Genomic DNA, 16,881 nt, shown 5'->3' on the forward strand with positions numbered 1-16,881 from the left:
ACTGATCATTACCAGTCTATTCAGTCGCCGGGTAAGACTACTTTTTCTGCGGCGCTGCAACCATCATGCAAAAATCGCATACCGCCTTCACCACTCAGTATTACCTGGGGTCATAAGTGCCGTAAGGCCATTTAAATGTGTTTCAAAATCTTCCATTTTTTGCGTGGTACTTGACAATCATGAGCAGGCTGTAGATAAGTCCGTGGACTTGCCGGAAGCTTGTTCGGTGCATGCGATAAAGTTGTACCATCTGTAAAATCGGCGCGTATTATTCTTCCGATTACGTCATTGTGTTGTCTGATGGTTTTTCGGGCTATCAAGTCTATCACACGCGTATGCATGTGGCTGGCGCAAGATAACAACTGACACAAAGTACTTATAAACGAAAAGATCGTGCCAGAAAGAAGCATTTTATAATGTTTAGCAAGATCAGGAAGTGACTAGTCAAAATTGTCAAAGCTATGTTCCTAAAGTTATGTTTATAGGTTGTGAGATTCTGCAAGATAAAATACTGAAAATTTTGCTGGTTTTTACAGGATTTTCCCATCAAAAAATCATAACTTACAGAAACAAACACTACCTTGTTTGTTTGTTTGTTTGTTTGTTTGTTTTTCTCCCCAAACTTCTGGAAAAGAAGATCTCCTTATTGCAGGTTCAGAAAGATCGTCTTTGGTAAAGTCTTAGTCAAACGCGTCTCTTATTTATGGAAGAGCTCGATTTGTCCCGATCAACTGTCTATTGTAATAGCCATTGTCAATAAAACGCCGTCTTTCAGGCAAAGTGCTCAAAACATTACTTTGTACGCCACTGGTGCCTATTTTACAAATATTGGATGAGCGGCTGACGAGTGGGACTAAGCCAAACTAATTCCCAGTACCTCTCGGGCAAGACCATTCCTTCGAAACTTCGATCGACGCAGTTTCACTGCTAATTGCTTTGATTGAGACTAGAAATACAAAGTTTGGCACTAAAACGATTGCATAAGGAAACCACAAGACATGGCCACCGACAGCCAGACTAGTCACAGGTAGTTTTTCTCCTTCGTTGTTAGTGTTTTCTCCATAGTTTATACAAGTTGTCAAGGAATTGCTTTTTGTTTACAAATGGAGTATTCTACTAGCTTGGCAACGATCTCGAATGATCTTAAAATCGTGAATATCTTATATAAGTTATTCCTATGGTGTTGATTACATCTTAGTTTACTTATCCCTGGAACTAAGACAAACTTTGTAGCGTACGAGATTGCCCCGCTTTAAACAGTCTAAATTAGGTGCAGTAAACAATACAATGTACATATGTCTGGATTTATGAAAACCGTGCTAATTTCAACACAACCACCCTGACACTTTTCCAAGAAAATACACAGGCTTTTTCACTCGATCAACCACAGGCACTCTGTCAACACACAGCCTACTCACCCACCTTGCTTGTGTCTGGCTGGCTGGCTGCCAGCCCCTAAGACTGCAGGGCATCACTGGCCAAGGCTGTCCTGCAAAGAAAATGAGCAGTTTTAATTGAGGAATGTGCCTCCCTCTGTGACCCACCCCACCCCCCTAGGGTTAGCTCCTGGCAGCCCTGCTTGGTATCAGCGGGTGGCCAGGTCCCAGGGCTATCTTCCCCCACCCTCCTTGACGGAAGCCCCCCTGGCTTATCAAGCACCGCAAAGGCCTCCCTGCCGGCTATCGCCGACAGGCAGGCACGAAAGTTTTGCCCCAAATTTGACACGGTTTTCATAAATTCAGACATTACATATAGTACTTACAACACCCTTTGTTAGTTAGGTGTGTTAAACCTTGTTACATGTGGAGTGTTTTCATATATCTATGCTTAAATCAGACACTAAAATGTTTTCTGTACTTTTGTCTAGCATACCTGTGTGGTCTCGTCACCATCCTCAAATTCCACAACGTTATGTTCCACCATGGACACAGGATATGAAGAACAGAAATCTTATTCTGGAGGTATTCTTCCATCTACAATGCATTTGTCTCGAAGGGTTTTTTAAAGTTATAGTACATTATGAATTCTAGCCTTTGGATAGCATTTCACTCTCAACTGGCAATAAATGAAAAATCTCAAACTCACTACAATTTGCCTTTGTCAACTTCTAGTTGAATCAAATTTTACTTGCCTGCCAACACAGCCCAACAGTTTCTTAGCAGTGCCATATGATAAATTTAAGACTGTCGGCTGAGATTAGTGCAGCATGCCTGAAACTTTCTTCGCTTTGCTAAAGAAATCAAGTCAAAACAAAAAGGGGCTGTGAATTGAACTGGCTTGGGAAAAATTCAAGATGACAAGATTCATGGACTTTGTCTAAATATGAAGAAACATTATCCAATGCTTACCTTTTATCATGTCATTTCTTCCCAGAACTGCAAATTGACAAACTATCCTTACGGTCCTCATGACACAAGTATTTATTTGGTACATAGAGGTGAGTAACTTATGTTAGATATATTAAATATAAGTCAATGTACTCTTGTTGGTACTTTATGTCATGACACAATTTTTTCACTGTTTACTGGGGGGCCAATTCCCTCTATGATATGTGCCTGCCAGGAATCATGGTACAAATGTACATGTAGTTGTATTCATCAAAGCAAATATTTAGTCTGAGAGGATGAATACAACTACCAGGATTGCCTGCAAGTCCATCTCATAGAGGGCATTAGCCATTATGAATCAGGCAAAAGGTGCAACTACACGCTGTGTGCAGTGCAAATTGTTTGTTATTAGTAACAAGCTAAACAACTTACGACTAAGCGTTTCTTTCTAATAATATTGATAGGTAGGTTTTGTGTTTGCTGCCAGCTAGTCATTATTAGAAGTGGAGATGATAAAGTCTAATTTAGACATTTTGCTTTCCAACAATAGACCATATTCGTATTCTCGTTATTGGACTGGATTTAGCTTGCAACTGAGGCTGATACATGGAATCTTTTCAAATACAAATAGCATTTATCCCTTTTTGATGATATTCCCCACATGAGCCTCCACTGCAAGCTAGTTCCAGTCCAATACCGAGAATACAAATATGGTCAATTGAATTGAATTGAATTGAATTGAACAACTAGAAACTCAACAAGGGCCTCAGGCCTGGTGAAATTTTACTACATTTTTCGTTTTTCCAAATTATCTCAGAATTTTAAAGGCTGTGCATCAAGATATCCCTAAGGATGGTCACAACCCTTATTAGTGCTGAGTGGGACCAGAGAGTGAGTTGTTCAGTTGTATTCATGTGTCATCTAACAAGACAGTTCTTCCTCTGCAGAACGTCTGAACAATGTTGAACCACAGAAGATGGTCAACAGCAAGTCAATCAAAGTGCCACGAGAGAGGTTGCTAAGGCCTTGGTTCCATTCTCCTCTCTCCCGCTACCAGAGCAGCCTCATGTTTAGGAAGACATGAGAAATTTCCTGTTTCAAGAAGAGTGTAAAATAATTGTATCAAGTGAAGGTCACTACAGAGAGCTGTAGTTAGTTTGGTGTGAAGGGTTGGGCTATTTTACAATGTGTGGTTCTAGAAAATATCCATACCACCCCCATGGAAGGGATTTCTTCTAAGTTCCCCCCCCCCCCACCCTTCTGGAAATTTCAATTCCTTACAGAACCCCCACCCCTCAGGAAATTCCAATCCCTTCTGTAGGTGGAGTATGAATATTTTCTGGAACTGCACAATGCACTGTTTTGGTAATAATCAGATAGACTATGCGACTTGTCTGAACAATGGTCTGGGTATTCATTAGAGAGAAAATCTGAAAGTTTGAATTTCTGCAGATGAAGTATATTTTTCCTCTTGTGAAACCATTTTGTGTTGCTTTTCTTTCATGGTAACATTGGCTTTTAGTTTAGAAATGTCTTCTTAAATTGAGTGTTGCTTAAAGTACTCTGTTTCCACATGTCTCTTAGGGAAAAGAGAAGGTACAACATTACATTAAATTTTGTAGAGTTGTCATGTCTCATTAGTTGTCAGCACAGCACCAGTTATTTGCCTCTACCAATACAACCCTTGGATCTTGCCACATAAGGTCAAGGTTTTGATCTGGCAAAGTTGATTAAAATAGCTGTAATTATCTCAGAGTGAAAGTCACTGGAAACAAGCTGTCCTGTGCTAGAACAAATCAGTACATGCATCGTAGACATTATACACATCAAGAGATTTGTTCTCACCACTTGTCATCTTGATGGTGTATGAATATTTGTAATGAGAAATCAGATTTTGATCATTGTTAAAACCCACATGACTGGGCTTGAAACTTTGCATCAAACAAGTCCATGACAGATTGTTTGGTGATACCAAATTGTTTATTTTTTTACAGTGTGACGGCCTCAACCAAAGCCACCTAGAAAAATTCTCCTGCAAATTGAACATTTGGTGTTTGAGTGATTAAAACAATAAACATGGTCACACGTGATTTTTTGGTGCTAATATGGGTATTATTGTGCTAAGATCACCAGTTTGTCAGAAATCTACAGTTAAAAGCACCCAGGAGGATTCCATTTTATATTTCGTCAATTTGCACATAATTGTGTCAGGTAGCATTGGTTGGAGTAGTCGCTCTGTAATAAAGGTCGTAGGAAATTCATCTGGTAATCAAACAAATATCAAGTGCGTATAATTTAGTAACACTGTCAAATGTCAGAGTTGAAGTGAAAGATGATGAAAATTTCATTTTAAATTGATGTATTTATTTGAGGATTTTGCATTCAGAGGGGAAGTATCGCAATGCTAGAGAAATGTTCTTATGCTTCACTCTGACCTTTTTCAGGAGTATTTGATACCAAATATAAAGAGAGTTGTACGTCATACTATAGTCATTACTACCAGTTCTTTGTATTATACTTTTCTTATAACTTTTATATGTTTGTATTTGCTTTCTACAAAGGAGGGATATGAAAATAGCACATCAGTGTGATTCATGATAATATTAAGAGTTTTGTGCCAGACTGATGTCATCAGAAAATTTGGTGCTATGTGTACTTATTTTGTATCAAAGGTTTTGTACATGTGTGAGATAAGTAATTCCTTATTAATATATTTCAAGCAGTTTAATAAAATATTATAAAATTCAATAGTAATGCACTCTTTTATTTGTATTTGCCAGCACCATCCTGAGAAGATGGGTCAAAATAATAGGCCCCTGGAGGATTCCCATATAAAAAAGACAGAGGTGCTCGACATACCTTTCAGGGGTTAAAAAGCAGTTTTGGTGCCTCTTGGGGTGTTCAGCCTCCAAAGGACCACAGCAGGAGCATTTACAGTATCATTCAGGGCACTGACCCGGAAAATATGACAGGAAATAATGCGTTGTTTTAGAATCGGTACCTCGTGGGGAGAAAAACCTTTTGAGCCACACCCACAAAACAGGACTTTGTACCTCTTAGGGGTTCTTTTAAAAAATTTGCGATGAGCACCCCCGTCCTTTTTATATGGGAGTCGCCCCAGGGGTAATAGGCCATCTTCGATATGTTAAGATTCTAACTTGGCTCCGAGGCTTGGGGGAATAACATAAAAGAAATCACATCAAGGTTGAGGAATGAATCATTAATTTCCTTTGGTTTGTTCCCCCGAGCCTCGTAGCCAAGTTAGAATGTTAATATTTTGAAAATGGCCTTTGTATAGATACCCTTAACTTCCCGCAGACCCCCTGAAGATGGAAGTACAACAGACTTAACAGACTTGATGACGTCAATGGATCATTTTCTCTTGCATCCAGTGTCAATAGATTCAGTCGACTGTGATTTAACGAGCTCAGTCAAGGCATTTTGAGTTATTTTGGCCACGTACAAAATTACCGTTAAATTGCAGGTAACCCGAAAATAGTAGTTGTATAAGATAGAAAAACAGCAAAGAGATATTTTACAATAACTGTCTAATTTCTCGCGCGCTGATTGGCTCATTTTTATCATCAATAAGAGTACAGATGGATAAAATTTTAATTTATGCAAGCTTTCAAGTTGTCAACTGTCAAACTGTCAACTTTTTAACCAATGAGATTTTATGGACTTTTTTAAGTAGCCAATCAAAAAGCGAGAAAATCTATTGACAATGTTCGCGTCATTTTGAATAAAATTCACTTATCTTTGTTTACGGCAAGTTTACGCGTCTTTTCGCCTCGTTTATCCCGGCATTTGACTAGTTTGGGGTCTTGTTATGGTAAAAAACAAATTGACGTCAGTTTTTTTATGCGTCTGTCCTCTTATTGATGATAAATTGCGGCATAACATTGTCAAAGTTTACTGCGGAACCACTCGCCTGCGGCTCGTGGTTCCACAGCCACTTTGACAATGTTATGCCGCAATTTATCATCAATAAGAGGACAGACGCATAAAAAAACTGACGTCAATTTGTTAAATAATAAACCATAAAGGAACAAAGATGGTTAAGGATGGAGATGATTAACACAGATTTCAAAAGACGAATTTGAAAAATTTAGGCTAAACTTTTCATGATGCGTAAACCATGACGTAGCTCCTTTGACAAAGGGGGCAAGGGATTCTCTCCGCACGAAACTGGTATTTAAAGCAATGCGGCGCACGTTATCGCGAAACGAACTTGTTTTTCATGTAGAACAAACCGCTGAGATTATATCTTTATTCGAGGAATTGGCTCGCGCGACGTAAGTCACTACATTATGTTGAGTCACCATATTGGAGGATTTTTCGTCCAAATAAAGATCAACGAGCTAACAAAGAAGCAAACCCAATAAATCAGTGCTCATATAGCGCGATTTTTTCATCGCCTTCTCACCCACTGCAGTGACTACTTGAGGCTACCAGAGTCAGGTTAGTGTTACTGCTCTGTGACGGACATTTTTTGATTTCCTGCTGTGAAGTAATTTACAACATTTCATGTGACTGCTAAAAGCTGTTCTTATGTGTTTACTTGATAAGGCATACACAATAGGGTTCAGTACACATGACAAGTACACCAGCCACATTGCCATCCTGTACACCGACAACGGGGTCTCGGAAGAGGGTTGGCAATTATGCACCATCACGTAAGGACCCCAGGATAAAAAGAACACTAACACAAGAATGAACCCGATTTTAGCAATCTTGTATTCGCGCGGGATTGAGCTCACCCGAAGTTTGCTCTTAAACTTAGAAATGGCGCGAAGTCTCAACAGAGGTGAGCTTGTCTTATTTGCCGCAGGTACTTTGAGTGAGGTGGAATCCAGCTCAGACCTCTCTGCCAGTGTTCCGAAGCTAAGAGATCTAGAGCGAGATTTCGGTCGCGGAACTAGTTCTGGTAAACTTGCTTTTCCAAGCTGAACGGGATAAACAGGGTCAACAGGAATTTTAACAGGCGGTAGCTGTAGATGGTTAGAATTCTTTTTACTGGTATTGGAATTTGACTCGGTCTTCGATTTTTCTAAACGTCGCGTAATTAAATGTACCTTTCCGATACACCGATCATCTTGTGTTTGTGGCGTTAATCCATTTATTGAGAAAGAAGATGGAACATTTAAGTCCGGGCTTACAGGGTTTGAAGCAGTTGTTACCGTTAAGCTGATTGAATGTGAAGGTATTCTATTGACTTTGCACTCGCTAGGTTGATGTGGTACTTGATCTGCAGCGGAATGAGCGTGTGGCTCTGAAGAGATCAGATTATTTGGGTCGATTGAGTGTAAGTTGCGATAACTTAGACTTACGGATCTGGTTAATTGTCCCGGATCCGTCGAGTTATCTGCTGGACAGAAAAACGCAGACACTGTCCCTGGTACCAATCCGTTGATGGAAAACTGCACGCTGACCGAGCAGGACCTGGGTCTAGCCGGCTCATCCGGGCTTTCATCGCTAGTTATCGCTTTTGCCGCTGATTTCATTTGCACAAAAAGCGGCAGAAGATTCTCGTCTGTTCTAGTATGCTGACATCCCGCTGAATGCGACCTAAACTTTTTGTCGTGATGTCTTTCAGAAACTTTAGCCTTGATCGATTCCGCCTCGCATACATGAGCTCTTAAATCACCGATTGAATTATCTGGTACGCTGTGATCAGTGCAAGCTTCTTTCACTCTCTTAAAATTGCTTTTCTCTTCTTCGACACCTGAGTTAGAAAGAAACGATTCGAACTCCCGACCCGTGATATCTGTTACGCGCGGGCTGTCCCGTTTCCCGTTTGAGCCGTTTGTAGAAGTCCTCCAGTGGGAAACTCTCTTAGTATGCCGGCGTATTGAGGCGAAAATCATGCCATAGGTGGAGAGAAGAGTTATTAAAGGAACTCCAAATGCAAAAACGGTCATGAATGCGTACAACCCACAGCTTCGATGCCATGCTGGCGAACAGAAGTTTGTCCCAGGGTGGTACTCATAGGTCGTGATTAAAGGCAGACAAGAGAGGGACAGAGAACCCAGCCATACCAGTGCTAGCATGCATAACGCTCTCCTTGGAGTCAGCACGTGTTTGTAGCGCATTGGTTTGACCACAGCCAAGTATCGATCGGCGCTGATACAACACAAGGTTGAGATGGACGCCAGGCACAACGCAGTGCTGGACATCCCGTTCATCTAAAATGAAGCAAAAAGCCAACAAATGAAACTAGAATTCCATTTTGCATCCGGGGGAGGTACTCTGTTACTCTTTGGGTGGGGGTGTGCCGCTGAAACACTGAAACCCTTACTCTATACTAGACCGTGATCAGCTATTTTTCGTGCAGAAACTTTATCACTATCGTTGGTCCAACATAGGCTAACTAAACCAATACCTTACAAAGTCACTTCCGAGTTTCAGTTTCTACTTTTTAACCCCAAGAACTCTGTCCTACCCTAAGTCATTCATACACTGGCCACTTTCCCGGTAAATTCTACCCTCTGTTAGACCAAAACTGTCTGAGTTCTATACCCTATCTCAGGCTAAACTGCCTGAAGACCATACCCTTCACAGCAGAACATACCTATATAGCCTATATGTGGGACCACCCCCGGGTTTTCCTTAATTGAACACTAACAACACTAACACTTAAGAGAACACTACTATAATTTTTCCAATTTACTTATACGTATAATTGCCTAGAATCTTTTTTTAATAGAACAAGACCAATAAAACGTCTGGAAAAATAGCTAAACTTTAATTCTAAAGTTGTTTTTAATGATTAGGATTTGTCTCACGACAAGTCTAGAAATAGAGCTAATGTGACTGAAAGCATTTTTAACTCTCAAAACGTCTTGAAACAGAGTCAAAGTACCAGAGCTCCAGCCAAATGCACGCAACAGTTAATGCAACTTGAAAACAACTTTGTTTCATACAACATATTGCACATGTTTGGCCAACAGGGTAACAATAAAGTAATAAGATTTTGCAACATGCATGTTGTGCCAAGCAATATTGCAATATGTTGCTTTGAACTGAATACTTGAGTTTGATAAATTAGAATTACATTCACGAAAGACCTAAAATTGAGCCAACATGCCTGGAGTCCAATTTAAAAATTGCAATATGGAAAAGGGGAACGGGAAAAATTTAAAATTAACGCCGGTTTGTTTCCCCTATTAAGTACATTATCTAGGTTCAGGCGGAGTTTCAGTCCTGTTTTTGTCACAATGTTATGGAAAAGTTTTCGACAAAAACGTAATTTAGTCCAAAGCGCGATTGAAAACGTGATTTCCAACTTTTATCTCATATGGAAAACAAAGACGCATCAATGTAGTCGATAATGAAGAAACATAGGTACGCAATGCGTACAGGAAGAGGCAATCTTATCGTGGTGGTTCGTGTTTGCATGAGAGAATTTTGACTGAATTATTCAAGCTTTTAGAAGTGTCCAACCAGGCAATTGTTCTTTCTTGGGTTTACTTAAAGTTGATGGTCATTAAAGCAGAAACGCAGAGAGTGCCTTAGCGAATTTTTCTTGTTAAATTCCGACATCAGAACAAAATTCAATCTTTTCCTCAGTTTTCAAAAACGTGACTCTGACATTACCATTGACGTTGTTCCCGATATAAATATTCCCTGACGTGGCGAAACAATGCACAGTGCGTGATAGTATCAATTTTACCACGTGTCGGTCAAACAGAATAATATAAATATTAAACTATCAGTCAGATAAAGTTATTTCCTTTCGCGTGATATGTCATAAAGTGCTTTATCTATTAAACAATGGAAAACATAGATTCACAAAGCACCGCTGTTGCATAAAATGAACCATTTTTCGCGCTATTAATCCGGTCTTTCAAATAATTATTTTTTTCGCCGGTTTAACCCACTGTGACAGTTTTTCGTCACAAAAGAAAAAGGATATTTACAATATTATTGTTTCTCTTTTCCTGTTCTCGTTCCTACCTTCCGTGAGACTGACGTGAAATTTAATTAGAATCACTGGTAAAACTAAATTAGGGTTTCTTAAAGGCAATATTGTCAAAAATATCAATTTGCCTTTTCTACGCAACTGTTTTCACATATAATTATCCTTGCTTCTTTCAGAGGTATATTGCAATGAAGGAGTAATCATTTTCATAGATGTTAAAATACCGGTAAAATTAATTTCAGTCGAAAAGATACTAGATTCCATTTGCACGCTCGTGAGATAATTTTAAGGCCGCAAATATATTAAACATTGATCAGGAATTTCTGCTTCAAAATCTGAAATTTCAATTGTTTAACAATATTTTCTCGGTTTTTCATTAATATCTTGTCTTATTGTTATATTCTTTCATTATCCACGACCGATAATAAGCTTAGTGGGGGTATTATAGGAACTACGGGCCTGAGCGAATAAGAAGGTTAAACAAAGCTGTACAATAATAATCCAAAGATGTTTAATTTCGGTTACTTACAACACAGTGAAGACATTTTCTCAGCCGTGCATCTTTTTAACAAAGAGAACTTCTAGTTATTCTTGTTTCTTTTTGTTTTGTTTTTCTGTGGAAATTTTTTAATTATAAAACAAGTCACGAAATATATCTTCAACCATTTTTCACCGAAATATTAATAAATTATAAATACCACATTCTCTGTATCTCAATCGTAGTTTCTCTCTGTCTTAAAGCTTCTTTAAAAAACTGTACGTGGTGAATAAAATAAAATAAATAAATGATTTCAACGTACCTTACAGAGCAGAGAATCGATACTCCAGCCAAGCTTGATGAAGCTCGCTAGACTAAGCGGCATAACAAAGATCGCCATTAAAGCGTTGGAAATAACCAGGTTTAATATAAAAATATTTGTGGTTATCTTCCTCAAATGTTTGTTCCTACAAATCACAAACACCACTGAAAAGTTCAAGATGATGGACGCGGCTATAACGAAAACTAACAGCACTTCTTGTGTAATGTGTGAAGAAGGGGCTGTTATCTGTTCCTCTTTGCCATTGAGGTCCGCCATTTCAACACGATACGCAGTCGGTCAAAATTCACTCTAAACGTCAAAATCGTGTTTAAATAGCACAAAATGGAGTTGAATATTTACGGTAGCTCGTCGACGAAGCAAGTGTGTGTACATTTCGTGTAGATGACGGGAACAAATCGCTTTATGGCCAAGACTTCCTGTCAAAAATCTTCCAAAATTCACTAGCAGGCGCAATAACTTTCGAATGCGCTTCCGAGATTGGTCCGTCTGATTACAATAACTTGTCATTAGGAAAAATTTATAATTCGAAACGTGTTAAATCCTGAGGAAATCACTAAAACATACATGAATATTTCAGTGTCCAATTAGCCGCGGGTAGAAATCGTGAAAGATAAGGCTAGTTATGTCACTGAATTTTGTTAATGCATTTAGTTTGCACATGCACTCAGTTGGCTAACATAAATTTATTCCATTTGCCCACTAAACTAGAAGTAATTCCAAAACAAACAAAGTAACTGTTTTGTTTCTGTTGTACAGACTCGTTCAATTACTTCATTATTTTGTTGTTGTGTACAACACTAAAGCGAGCTTTTAAATCTGTAACGAATTTGCACGATAAAGTGAAGAGCCTGCCGTCATGTTTGCACCTGCAGTCTGCCTAAACAAGAAGACACAACACTTAATAAACGGGAGGATTTGGTCCTCCTTTTCCGCGATGAACTAAAAAAAATTGTCTTTGTCTTTGACTGTTTCTATGGAAATACAAATCTGAATTCAGCTGTCGGCGAAATAACCTCAATGACGAAGTTTTACAGTTGGTGTTTTTGATTGTCGGCCCTCCTTCGACAGAAAATAAGCTTGTTGTGAGAGGCGTGTGTGATCAAAATGTAAAATACCGAGCCTTAACACTATTGGAGGAACCGTAACAACAAGATACAGTAAAGGTGTCTAGGAGTGTCAATGGTGTTTTCATTATTATTACGTCTTGTTTACTGATGTATTTTACTTTTTTTATCCACGCATATTCATAATTTAGAAAACCGTGGCGATGTGTTTTATTCAGTCAAAGCTCGTGCGACATGTGTGTAAGGTCAAACCCGTTTGTTTTCCTGATACTTTTTCAGCATTACTTTTGTTCGTTTGTTGGCTTGCTTGCCTGCTTGTCGGTGCAATGGGTTCTGGTGCCATATTTGGCTTATGTTTCATGTTGGTTCTAGTCTTTGCTACCGGTCCTCTGGTTTTCCTTCCTGCACAAAGAAACTATCATTTCTAAATTTTAATTCGACTGGAAAACCAAGAGCCACAAATTTTTCAGTCTCTAAACCGTTATGGTCTACCCTTCCTGGCAGTAAGAATTAATATTTTGAGATCGGAATGAAAAGGGTAACGTTGAAGCTCGTGTGAGAAAGGAAGTTCTCTTTATGCAACATCCGTTTGAAACAAAGTTAGATCTCAACTGGTAAAAGATTGCGTTGGCGGTAAAATAAATGTGTTACAGAAACGCGTGGGCCTCAAAGAGGTTAATAGGCTATATTTCAGAGAAATACTCGAGATCTTGCACTGTTATCATTGATTAAATTAGCCGATAAATAACTTGGATCGTTTACGTGCTGGAACAGAGATGGGTGAAATACGTCAAAAGATTGATTGCAATCAAATAGAGAGCTTATTTACTCACGTTTAGTACAAAGAATTATTTTTATTTTTACCCTTTTTGGGTAAAACATCATTTATCTGTGGACGAAGAAGGTGCGACATTTGAATTTTCAAACTGATTCTGAAGTTAGTGCGTTCACATTTCAACAGAGAAGTTGTACTTTAAGATTGGAGATTCCAGAAAGAAGGTGTCGGTCGACCAATGAAACCTTGAAATTTGTACTCACATGAACCATTTTTAACTTACATTTTATCCAGAACACAGATTTCTCATTCATATAATGTTCGAAAGTCAGCTTCTTCTTTTAAGTATATTGCTCCATAATATTTACAAAATTGCAGAACTTTAAAATTTAACAACGTATATTAACTTCCGAAGAAGCTAATGGGTAAAAAGGCCAAAAAAAAAAATGTAATGTTATTTTTGATCAAAGCTACCGAGAGTATATAAAGTGTTCTTATCTCATCTTCAAGCTACCGTTAAAATACCTCCTTCTTAATAACACATTCGTTCAATTAAACAATCGCAAGGATTTCCTATTTTCGTACTCAACAGGAAGTTACAGCATAGGAGAATAAGATAATATGTTTTTTCGTATCCCGTCAAAGTGCAAAAAAATTCTTCTTTACAAACCGCCAGGAGTAGAGAAAAAACTTTTAGATTAAGCCTTTTTCTACGATTATATTAAATATCTCTTATCCTTTTGCTTTTTTACCGATAAAGGTGTTAGATAACTTAAGAATTTTTTTTTTCTCTGACGCATACACAAGGATGCGTGCTCACGTTCACTTAACTTGTTAGATAGTTTCTGACATGCGAAAGTTGGCTCTCGCTCCCTCCAATCGCCGACACTTGCAGCACAAAGAAAAAACCGTCAAAAACATTTGTTCAAACTTCATCTTCACTGTGGAGTTGCACAAGGCATACGCTACGGGATTCAAAACACCGTTCATAAACACGAGCCACATTGTCAAGCGGATAACTGTCTGTGGCGCATGCACTCTGGCGGAACAGATGTGCACTACCATATATGGCAACCACAGAACAATGAAAAGAAGCAATAACAGAACTCCAGTCTTGGCTACTTTGTACTCTCTGGACAGAGGACGCTGCTCGCGCCTGCGCTTTCGCGGCCAAATGTTTCTGAGCATTTCTCCACAACAAATTTTGCCACGCTTGGTCTGCTGGCCACTGCTTGAAGGCTCACTGCTGGTATTTTGCGATACTGGCGCCGAGGACTGCTCGCCTGCGTTTGAAACGTCACAACACGTGTTGTAAGATGGCAGTTCTGTGGAGATGTCAATTTTTTCTCCTTCTTGCACATACAATCCGCTTGGCTCACCATTTTTAATGTTCAATTCGAATTGCTTGGCACAACTGTCAAATGGTGAAAGTTCCATGTTCGAGCTAAATATTGTTTGCTCTTCTTTGGACTTGAGCTTTTCTACGGGGAACTTGACTTCATTTGCAGAATTTTGGTTCAAGCTTGGTTTCACATTCAGTCTTTGTGTCAGCGAAATCAATTTGCAGTCGTTCTTCTTCGCCTTTTTTTTCGTCCGCCTGATGGTTGACACCTTACGAGAGTGTTTTCGAATAACCAAAAAAATGCGAATATATGTAAAACCCATCACAGCAATAGGAATATTAAATCCCACAACAGCTAGGTAGATATACAGTGCACAGTCTTGTGTCCAGGCTGGAGAACAGTGCAAAGTTCCCGGATGATATTCGTATTTGGACCACCCAAACAATGGAAAAGTGGCGTACAGTAAACCTTGTCCCCAGACCACGAGCAAGGTGTAGCAGGCGCGTTTGACCGTGACAATGGTCTTGTAGCGTGTTGGCCTGGTGACTGCAATATATCGATCCAAACTTATGCAGCAAAGCGTCATCACAATTCCAACACTCGATACCACGCTGATGAAACCATTTCCCTGAAAACATAAAGAAATATCGCACTATTAGTTAAAAGAAAGCCTTACACGGATTTACATTTTGTTAAAAGTGCTAAAATGGCACAAAATATTTCCACATGAGAAATTTCGGTAACGGTTGCCCTTGTTTTTCTAAAATATCCTATCCGTAATAAATTTTGGGACAAAAATTAAAAATTCAAAGATCTGCCTCTTTCTTCTTCTTTCTTCGTTTCTTACTCCTGGAAAATGTACTGCTAAAATCCGATGCTTGTTTCTATTCCATGCAAGACCGTCACGGTATTCGTGATCCTCGTGGTCCTATCAGGAATTGTATTTTTCACCGAAACAAGCTGCCTTGATTTGGCTAGGCCTCGGATCTCGATTTTGAAACAATGTTCCTTCTCGGTCATATTTCCCTCAGTAGACAAAACGTTAAACTGATCTCAACCCTAATTTCAGCCGTGCAAACTAAACCTAACTGAATACAGAAGCCAGACATTGCCAGGCTTTGTCACTTTATCCCACTATCATTGATAAATTCATGTTTTACGTTTGATTGGTCGTAAATCAGTAGCATTTTACGGGCCTGAGTTTGACGATTGTTGCGCGCTACATAAACGCCAACTTCACTAGTGACCGCTTTTGCTCAAATCAACTACCAAGCGACCCTTGAATAAACAGCGCCACTGTAACAAAATCACATTGTTTCGTAGCTATGTATGTGTACAACTGATGCAAAATTACACCCGGTAGTTGCACGAAAATTACTTTTAAGTTCTTTTATTACGATTTACTCCATACAATACGAATACATCAAAGTGTTAACCCCTGGTCTAGAAAATCCGTTTGCAAATGTAGCTATACTGATGGAGTCGAGCATTGAAATTTCAAGCACATGGTTGTATAAGTTTGGTCTTACCTGGCAAAGAAGTCTTGAATATGCGGCGTGTTTGTCTTGAATAATGGTCACCAAGCTAAATGGAATCACACAGGCGGTCAAGAGAAGATTAGCGATACACAAATTCGCCACAAATGTATTGGCTGGCTTGTTTCGTAACACTTTCGTCCGCCAAATAATTGTACAAACAGCGAGGTTTAACGTCAAGGAGACCAGAAGAACGAACGATAATCCGACCCCCTCCAGGATACGAACTTGAGAACTAAGTCCAGTGTGATCCACTGTAGTGTTGTTGATAAGCATGGTGTTATACAGGCGAAAGAATGGTTTATTCGTTTTGCTACAGACCTCGTTGTGTTACAGATTAGACACGGACTCTTGATCAAAATTACTTGTACAGTTGTACAGTATTGAGCAATAACTGTGACGTGTAATTGCCCGGATTAAAAACCCCGCTACATTGGCTAATGCATAACTGACGACAGCATGTTGCGAGGTCACGTTAACACGATGTTCGTGAATTAAAACCGCTTCATTTATATATCCTGATGAAAAACTGCTAAAAAAAACACACAGAAGACTGAATGATCAAACCTTTTCTTTTGTTCGGTGTTTGTTCACTCCAGCACTAAGCACGTTTGTAACCTTTTACTGTTGACTTTATGACATCTGGCCCTCTGTTTAGATTTTCTCAACAATTTTCACATCAATTCACGCCGTCTTTTCTTTGTCTCGGCTTGTCAAAGTATCAAGCAACCGAAGTTAATGACAAATGGATTTGATGTTTAGAAAAATATTAAAAACTTGATATTTTAAAAATAAATCCTGTAAAATTTTATTGTTTTGGTTATTCATTAAAACCTTTCCAATAAGACAATCCTCTTGAGAATTCAGTTGGCTTGCTTCTGATCCAGTAAAAACCGAGTGGAAATTAAAAAAAAAAGTTAGAAGTTTTTTTTTTTTATTCTGACAGGTTAGGCAGATTTCTTAGCTCTAGTTCCGTCTGTGTTTTATTAGCAATGAAATTCTTAAGCAAGAGTATTTTTGATTGGCCATATCACAGTGGCCTCATCAACTTGTTTGTAGACTAAAATTGGAAATTAAGTCATGCACTGACAAGCC

The 16,881-nt window shown here is 38.9% G+C and overlaps 3 protein-coding genes across 3 annotated transcripts; 1 reads left to right on the forward strand and 2 right to left on the reverse strand.

Annotated features, from left to right (window-relative positions):
- The first annotated feature begins 843 nt into the window (after nt 1–843).
- Nucleotides 844–3,517, forward strand: LOC145470067 (sperm-associated microtubule inner protein 10-like). The gene is made up of 4 exons (XM_081453899.1): nt 844–1,027; nt 1,868–1,961; nt 2,374–2,437; nt 3,275–3,517. The coding sequence occupies exons 1-4, from the start codon at nt 999–1,001 to the stop codon at nt 3,409–3,411; spliced, it is 324 nt and encodes a 107-aa protein (XP_081310025.1). The 5' UTR covers nt 844–998; the 3' UTR covers nt 3,412–3,517.
- Nucleotides 3,518–5,941: 2,424 nt separating this feature from the next.
- On the reverse strand, nt 5,942–12,990 carry LOC145469376 (uncharacterized). Its single transcript, XM_081453081.1, has 2 exons — nt 11,049–12,990; nt 5,942–8,512 (listed from the first exon to the last, which is right to left on the reverse strand). The coding sequence occupies exons 1-2, from the start codon at nt 11,322–11,324 to the stop codon at nt 6,785–6,787; spliced, it is 2,004 nt and encodes a 667-aa protein (XP_081309207.1). The 5' UTR covers nt 11,325–12,990; the 3' UTR covers nt 5,942–6,784.
- Nucleotides 12,991–12,993: 3 nt separating this feature from the next.
- Nucleotides 12,994–16,638, reverse strand: LOC145469377 (D(2) dopamine receptor A-like). Its single transcript, XM_081453082.1, has 2 exons — nt 15,781–16,638; nt 12,994–14,879 (listed from the first exon to the last, which is right to left on the reverse strand). The coding sequence occupies exons 1-2, from the start codon at nt 16,060–16,062 to the stop codon at nt 13,743–13,745; spliced, it is 1,419 nt and encodes a 472-aa protein (XP_081309208.1). The 5' UTR covers nt 16,063–16,638; the 3' UTR covers nt 12,994–13,742.
- Nucleotides 16,639–16,881: the final 243 nt, after the last annotated feature.

Source organism: Orbicella franksi, chromosome 15 (genome assembly GCF_964199315.1).
Source record: "Orbicella franksi chromosome 15, jaOrbFran1.1, whole genome shotgun sequence".
Taxonomy (NCBI): domain Eukaryota; kingdom Metazoa; phylum Cnidaria; class Anthozoa; order Scleractinia; family Merulinidae; genus Orbicella; species Orbicella franksi.

Excerpts from the sequence above, each read along its gene's own strand:
- LOC145470067 (XM_081453899.1), top strand. The coding sequence starts at position 999 with ATGGCCACCGACAGCCAGACTAGTCACAG. Across the intron at positions 1,028-1,867 it reads GACAGCCAGACTAGTCACAG|CATACCTGTGTGGTCTCGTC; the intron begins GTAGTTTTTCTC and ends ACTTTTGTCTAG. Across the intron at positions 2,438-3,274 it reads TATTTATTTGGTACATAGAG|AACGTCTGAACAATGTTGAA; the intron begins GTGAGTAACTTA and ends CTTCCTCTGCAG.
- LOC145469376 (XM_081453081.1), bottom strand. The coding sequence starts at position 11,324 with ATGGCGGACCTCAATGGCAAAGAGGAACAGATAACAGCCCCTTCTTCA. Across the intron at positions 8,513-11,048 it reads TCGATTCTCTGCTCTGTAAG|ATGAACGGGATGTCCAGCAC; the intron begins GTACGTTGAAAT and ends GCTTCATTTTAG.
- LOC145469377 (XM_081453082.1), bottom strand. The coding sequence starts at position 16,062 with ATGCTTATCAACAACACTACAGTGGATCACACTGGACTTAGTTCTCAA. Across the intron at positions 14,880-15,780 it reads ATTCAAGACTTCTTTGCCAG|GGAAATGGTTTCATCAGCGT; the intron begins GTAAGACCAAAC and ends TTATGTTTTCAG.